The sequence below is a fragment of the Bufo gargarizans genome, chromosome 3, assembly GCF_014858855.1.
Source record: "Bufo gargarizans isolate SCDJY-AF-19 chromosome 3, ASM1485885v1, whole genome shotgun sequence".
Taxonomy (NCBI): domain Eukaryota; kingdom Metazoa; phylum Chordata; class Amphibia; order Anura; family Bufonidae; genus Bufo; species Bufo gargarizans.
Window position 1 is genome coordinate 16,771,006 of NC_058082.1, and position 7,619 is coordinate 16,778,624.

At 52.3% G+C, this 7,619-nt stretch overlaps 1 protein-coding gene across 1 annotated transcript in view; it reads right to left on the reverse strand.

Annotated features, from left to right (window-relative positions):
• Nucleotides 1-5,064: 5,064 nt before the first annotated feature.
• Nucleotides 5,065-7,619, reverse strand: part of LOC122931319 — an 18,749-nt gene continuing 16,194 nt past the window's right edge. Inside the window, exons 2-3 of the mRNA XM_044285384.1 lie at nucleotides 6,875-7,045; nucleotides 5,065-6,780 (exon numbers count right to left, since the gene is read on the reverse strand). Of these exons, the coding sequence (XP_044141319.1) occupies nucleotides 5,926-6,780; nucleotides 6,875-7,045 (1,026 nt within the window). The 3' untranslated portion in view covers nucleotides 5,065-5,925. The remainder of the gene's footprint in view (nucleotides 6,781-6,874; nucleotides 7,046-7,619) is intronic.

Below are 7,619 nucleotides of genomic sequence, written 5' to 3' on the forward strand. Positions count from 1 at the left end.
CACCTCTGGACGTGGTCACAGCAGGAACAGGACACGGGTTTATACAAGGATTCTTTACTGTAAGAGCTGTGTATCTGTGGAGCAGGCACCTCAGGACGTGGTTACAGCAGGAACAGGGGGCAGTTTATACAAAGATTCTTTACTGTAAGAGCTGTGAGTCCATGGAGCAGTCACCTCCGGACGTGGTCACAGCAGGAACAGGGGACGGGTTTATACAAGGATTCTTTACTGTAAGAGCTGTGACTCTGTGTAGCAGTCACCTCCGGACGTGGTCACAGCAGGAACAGGGGACGGGTTTATACAAGGATTCTTTACTGTAAGAGCTGTGACTCTGTGGAGCAGTCACCTCCGGACGTGGTCACAGCAGGAACAGGGAATGGGTTTATACAAGGATTCTTTACTGTAAGAGCTGTGACTCTGTGGAGCAGTCACCTCAGGACGTGGTCACAGCAGGAACAGGGGACGGGTTTATACAAGGGTTCTTTACTGTAAGAGCTGTGAATCTGTGGAGCAGTCACCGCAGGACGTGGTCACAGCAGGAACAGGGGACGGGTTTATTCAAGGCTTCTTACTGTAAGAGCTGTGAGTCTGTGGAGCAGTCACCTCAGGACGTGGTCACAGCAGGAACAGGACACGGGTTTATACAAGGATTCTTTACTGTAAGAGCTGTAACTCTGTGGAGCAGTCACCTCCGGACGTGGTCACAGCAGGAACAGGGGACAGGTTTATACAAGGATTCTTTACTGTAAGAGCTGTAACTCTGTGGAGCAGTCACCTCAGGACGTGGTCACAGCAGGAACAGGGGACAGGTTTATACAAGGATTCTTTACTGTAAGAGCTGTGACTCTGTGGAGCAGTCTCCTCAGAACGTGGTCACAGCAGGAACAGGGGACGGGTTTATACAAGGATTCTTTACTGTAAGAGCTGTGAATCTGTGGAGCAGTCACCGCAGGACGTGGTCACAGCAGGAACAGGGGACGGGTTTATTCAAGGCTTCTTTACTGTAAGAGCTGTGACTCTGTGGAGCAGTCACCTCCGGACGTGGTCACAGCAGGAACAGGGGACGGGTTTATACAAGGATTCTTTACTGTTAGAGCTGTGACTCTGTGGAGCAGTCACCTCAGGACGTGGTCACAGCAGAAACAGGGGATGGGTTTATACAAGGATTCTTTACTGTAAGAGCTGTAACACTGTGGAGCAGTCACCTCAGGACGTGGTCACAGCAGGAACAAGGGACGGGTTTATACAAGGATTCTTTACTGTAAGAGCTGTGACTCTGTGGAATAGACACCTCCGGACGTGGTCACAGCAGGAACAGGGGACGGTTTATACAAGGATTCTTTACTGTAAGAGCTGTGACTCTGTGGAATAGACACCTTAGGACGTGGTCACAGCAGGAACAGGGGACGGGTTTATACAAGGATTCTTTACTGTAAGAGCTGTAACACTGTGGAGCAGTCACCTCAGGACATGGTCACAGCAGGAACAAGGGACGGGTTTATACAAGGATTCTTTACTGTAAGAGCTGTGACTCTGTGGAATAGACACCTTAGGACGTGGTCACAGCAGGAACAGGGGACGGGTTTATACAAGGATTCTTTACTGTAAGAGCTGTGAATCTGTGGAGCAGTCTCCTCCGGACGTGGTCACAGCAGGAACAGGACACGGGTTTATACAAGGATTCTTTACTGTAAGAGCTGTGACTCTGTGGAGCAGTCACCTCAGGACGTGGTCACAGCAGGAACAGGGGACGGGTTTATACAAGGATTCTTTACTGTAAGAGCTGTGACTCTGTGGAGCAGACACCTCAGGACGTGGTCACAGCAGGAACGGGGACGGTTTATACAAGGATTCTTTACTGTAAGAGCTGTGACTCTGTGGAGCAGTCTCCTCAGGACGTGGTCACAGCAGGAACGGGGACGGTTTATACAAGGCTTCTTTACTGTAAGAGCTGTGACTCTGTGGAGCAGTTACCTCAGGACGTGGTCATAGCAGGAACAGGGGACGGGTTTATACAAGGATTCTTTACTGTAAGAGCTGTGACTCTGTGGAATAGACACCTCAGGACGTGGTCACAGCAGATGGGTTTATACAAGGATTCTTTACTGTAAGAGCTGTGACTCTGTGGAATAGACACCTTAGGACGTGGTCACAGCAGGAACAGGGGACGGGTTTATACAAGGATTCTTTACTGTAAGAGCTGTGACTCTGTGGAGCAGTCACCTCAGGACGTGGTCACAGCAGAAACAGGGGATGGGTTTATACAAGGATTCTTTACTGTAAGAGCTGTAACACTGTGGAGCAGTCACCTCAGGACGTGGTCACAGCAGGAACAAGGGACGGGTTTATACAAGGATTCTTTACTGTAAGAGCTGTGACTCTGTGGAGCAGTCACCTCAGGACGTGGTCACAGCAGAAACAGGGGATGGGTTTATACAAGGATTCTTTACTGTAAGAGCTGTAACACTGTGGAGCAGTCACCTCCGGACGTGGTCACAGCAGGAACAGGGGACGGTTTATACAAGGATTCTTTACTGTAAGAGCTGTGACTCTGTGGAATAGACACCTTAGGACGTGGTCACAGCAGGAACAGGGGACGGGTTTATACAAGGATTCTTTACTGTAAGAGCTGTAACACTGTGGAGCAGTCACCTCAGGACGTGGTCACAGCAGGAACAAGGGACGGGTTTATACAAGGATTCTTTACTGTAAGAGCTGTGACTCTGTGGAATAGACACCTCCGGACGTGGTCACAGCAGGAACAGGGGACGGTTTATACAAGGATTCTTTACTGTAAGAGCTGTGAATCTGTGGAGCAGACACCTCTGGACGTGGTCACAGCAGGAACAGGACACGGGTTTATACAAGGATTCTTTACTGTAAGAGCTGTGTATCTGTGGAGCAGGCACCTCAGGACGTGGTTACAGCAGGAACAGGGGGCAGTTTATACAAGGATTCTTTACTGCAAGAGCTGTGAGTCCATGGAGCAGTCACCTCCGGACGTGGTCACAGCAGGAACAGGGGACGGGTTTATACAAGGATTCTTTACTGTAAGAGCTGTGACTCTGTGGAGCAGTCACCTCCGGACGTGGTCACAGCAGGAACAGGGGACGGGTTTATACAAGGATTCTTTACTGTAAGAGCTGTGACTCTGTGGAGCAGTCACCTCCGGACGTGGTCACAGCAGGAACAGGGAATGGGTTTATACAAGGATTCTTTACTGTAAGAGCTGTGACTCTGTGGAGCAGTCACCTCAGGACGTGGTCACAGCAGGAACAGGGGACGGGTTTATACAAGGATTCTTTACTGTAAGAGCTGTGAATCTGTGGAGCAGTCACCGCAGGACGTGGTCACAGCAGGAACAGGGGACGGGTTTATTCAAGGCTTCTTTACTGTAAGAGCTGTGAGTCTGTGGAGCAGTCACCTCAGGACGTGGTCACAGCAGGAACAGGACACGGGTTTATACAAGGATTCTTTACTGTAAGAGCTGTAACTCTGTGGAGCAGTCACCTCCGGACGTGGTCACAGCAGGAACAGGGGACAGGTTTATACAAGGATTCTTTACTGTAAGAGCTGTAACTCTGTGGAGCAGTCACCTCAGGACGTGGTCACAGCAGGAACAGGGGACAGGTTTATACAAGGATTCTTTACTGTAAGAGCTGTGACTCTGTGGAGCAGTCTCCTCAGAACGTGGTCACAGCAGGAACAGGGACGGGTTTATACAAGGATTCTTTACTGTAAGAGCTGTAACTCTGTGGAGCAGGTCACCTCAGGACGTGGTCACAGCAGGAACAGGGGACAGGTTTATACAAGGATTCTTTACTGTAAGAGCTGTGACTCTGTGGAGCAGTCTCCTCAGAACGTGGTCACAGCAGGAACAGGGGACGGGTTTATACAAGGATTCTTTACTGTAAGAGCTGTGAATCTGTGGAGCAGTCACCGCAGGACGTGGTCACAGCAGGAACAGGGGATGGGTTTATACAAGGATTCTTTACTGTAAGAGCTGTGACTCTGTGGAGCAGTCACCTCAGAACGTGGTCACAGCAGGAACAGGGGACGGGTTTATACAAGGATTCTTTACTGTAAGAGCTGTGACTCTGTGGAGCAGTCACCTCAGGACGTGGTCACAGCAGAAACAGGGGATGGGTTTATACAAGGATTCTTTACTGTAAGAGCTGTAACACTGTGGAGCAGTCACCTCAGGACGTGGTCACAGCAGGAACAAGGGACGGGTTTATACAAGGATTCTTTACTGTAAGAGCTGTGACTCTGTGGAATAGACACCTCCGGACGTGGTCACAGCAGGAACAGGGGACGGTTTATACAAGGATTCTTTACTGTAAGAGCTGTGACTCTGTGGAATAGACACCTTAGGACGTGGTCACAGCAGGAACAGGGGACGGGTTTATACAAGGATTCTTTACTGTAAGAGCTGTAACACTGTGGAGCAGTCACCTCAGGACGTGGTCACAGCAGGAACAAGGGACGGGTTTATACAAGGATTCTTTACTGTAAGAGCTGTGACTCTGTGGAATAGACACCTCCGGACGTGGTCACAGCAGGAACAGGGGACGGTTTATACAAGGATTCTTTACTGTAAGAGCTGTGAATCTGTGGAGCAGACACCTCTGGACGTGGTCACAGCAGGACACGGGTTTATACAAGGATTCTTTACTGTAAGAGCTGTGTATCTGTGGAGCAGGCACCTCAGGACGTGGTTACAGCAGGAACAGGGGGCAGTTTATTCAAGGCTTCTTTACTGTAAGAGCTGTGACTCTGTGGAGCAGTCACCTCAGGACGTGGTCACAGCAGGAACAGGGGATGGGTTTATACAAGGATTCTTTACAGTAAGAGCTGAGTATCTGTGGAGCAGTCACCTCAGGACGTGGTCACAGCAGGAACAGGACACGGGTTTATACAAGGATTCTTTACTGTGCATGACATTAATGCTGATGAAAACGTGTAGAATTCTGGGTCTCTCCCCTTTTTCTACAAGTTGCGTCTCCTCCTATCCCTTGGTTGAACCTGATGTCTTTTTTTTTAACCGTATTAACTATATGATGCTCAGGATCTATTGTTTTCTTTATTTTTCTTTTTTCTTGATTTTTGACAGATCAGAGGAACAGAAAGCTGACGGTGATGTGAACGCGCCCTTACCTAGGCTGGAATAAGCCCTGCGTCCTCCCAGTTCAGCCTGTTATCCTGTACAGTGCATCCAGAGGAAGGCGATACCCCCTCATGAGGCAGAAGCCAATTTCCTGCAGATAACCTCACTCCCTGGTGCCTCATGCCTCCAGTCCACAAGCTTATTTCGGGAGGCACAGCAGACCTTTCCATGAGCTCTTTGTCTATAAAGCTAATAACAGTCACCTTTACCACAGGCTGTAAAGCAAGCTGCAGTCTTCCCGCCAAGCTAAAGTGCCCGTTGTCGACATCTAGTGGCCACTGTGAAAACTGCAACATGTCATCATTTATTCTGCATGGTAAGATACAAAATAAAAATGAGTTAAAAAATGTAAAAGATGTGGCCTCATGGTGGTGAAGTCCCTTAGGAGTATGTGTCCTCTCTAGTCTGCTCTCGGTCTGCGGTGCGGCCCGTGCAGCATGGAGTGGCGGACCACTTCATCACGCGGACTTACATGTCACCCAGGCTGGAGGCTGACCTACCTCCAGGACAAGGTCTGTAATGTCAGTGGTAGTATTTGGGGGCAGCTGTGGGGTTACCCTTTAATAACTGAGGAGTACACCTCATCCCCCCGTCCATTATGTGACTACCTGGCAATACATGAAGGCTTTATGGGAGGTCAGTCCCAGAGGATCAATCCTTGCTCCTGTATATAATAACTCTGATACTCTCATACTGTGGAGTGCAGCAGAGTAGGTCAGGAAGGCTGCTCGTGTTGGATGCCCCATGCTCCTCGGCTTCTACCTGCTGAGGAGCTGTACTTCTGACAGTCCGGCCTGGGGGTGTTTGTCGCTCTTGCGCCGGGTGCGCAGCTGTTCGTTGAGCCTGTTGCGGATCTCACTGTGGTCTGACTTGCGCAGGGCAAAGTGGCGCTCCACCACGGCCATCACGCGCCTCTTCACGTTCAGCGGGATCCCCTGTCTGCCCCTCAGGCCGTCCAGATTGACCCTGTTCACCCAACTCTTGTAGATATCAAAAGGGACCAGAGCCCGGAACAGGAGGGCAGCGAACCTCCCCGGCTTCCCGGCGCTCCGGGCCAGGAGGCCCCACTCCTTCTCCGCACTCAGGGGCATCATGGAGATGTTTGGGAGACGCTCACCAATCCTACAGGAGTCATACTGGGAATGCTGGTAGTAGCCAGCCTCGGGGGACAGGCTGAGCTCCTCCTCCTCCTCCTCACGTTTGATGGTGGTGGTGGGTAACATGTCGTCCTCGTCATGATGGGGGTTCTGGTACATCCAAGACACCGGCTCTTGGCTCTGCTCAGTCAGGGCTTCCAGGGGATAGGTGTACCCGCACTGCAGGCTGCTCTCGGGGGACGCCCGGCTGGACTCTGTAGACTGTCTGTCCTCGGGGGTCCGGCTCCACACAGGACAGGAATTCTGCACCAACATGGAGGACGACTGCGCTGAAGGATGGCGGCTGCTGGAGGAGCAGAGTGAGGCCACCATCTCCTTCAGCTCCTTCATCTCCTGGGCCATCTGGTCCATGGCCGATCTCATAAGGTCCCGCTCATGCTGAGCCTGCGCTGCGCTCCTGCGGAACCTCTTGAGCTCCCGCAGCATCTCCTGGTGCAGCCGACCGGGCCTCTTGTTCTGTGATGAAAGACAACATGGCTGATAACTGAGAGCACAGGCAATAGCAGTGACCACCCCTCCCCCACAACACCGAAGCCTGCTGGGAGTGTACCTCCGTCTGGGTGCTCTGCTCCACCTTGGGGACGCCCTCAGGTTGGTGCCTCTCGTCTTCCACCTCCAATTTTATGGGTTCCGCTAGCGGGTTTGACTCCTGTCGGGGCGGCGGTGGGCAGGCTACATACGAGGACTCCACCCTCCGCTCTGCATCCCGCTGACGGTGACGCTGGAAGAGACAGAAGGTAAATGATAGGAGATGAACTACAGGAGACGCCACAGCTGCCCCCGCGCCGCCACGTCCTGGAGACGCCACAACCCCCACAAATCCCTGCAGCAGAAGGCGCCACGTCCTGGAGACGCCACATCCCCCACAAAATCCCTGCAGCAGAAGGCGCCACAGCTGCCCCCAACGCCCGCTACGAGTCCTGGAGATGCCACAACCCCCACAAATCCTGCAGCAGGAAGGCGCCACAGCTGCCCCCTACGGCCGCTACGTCCTGGAGAAGTCACATCCCCACAAATCCCTGCAGCAGAAGGCGCCACAAGCTTCCAGCCCCCCCACTGGCGCCGCTACGTCCTGTAAACGCCAACTCCCCACAAAATCCCTGCAGCATGAAGGACGCCACAGCTGCCCCCGCGCCGCTAGGTCCTGGAGGGACGCCACATCCCCCACACAATCCCTGCAGCAAGAAGGCACCACAGCTGCCCCCGCGCCGCTACGGGATCCTGGAAGACGCCACATCCCCCACAAAATCCCTGCAGCAGAAGGCGCAGCACAGCTGCCCCCCGCCGCCCGGTCC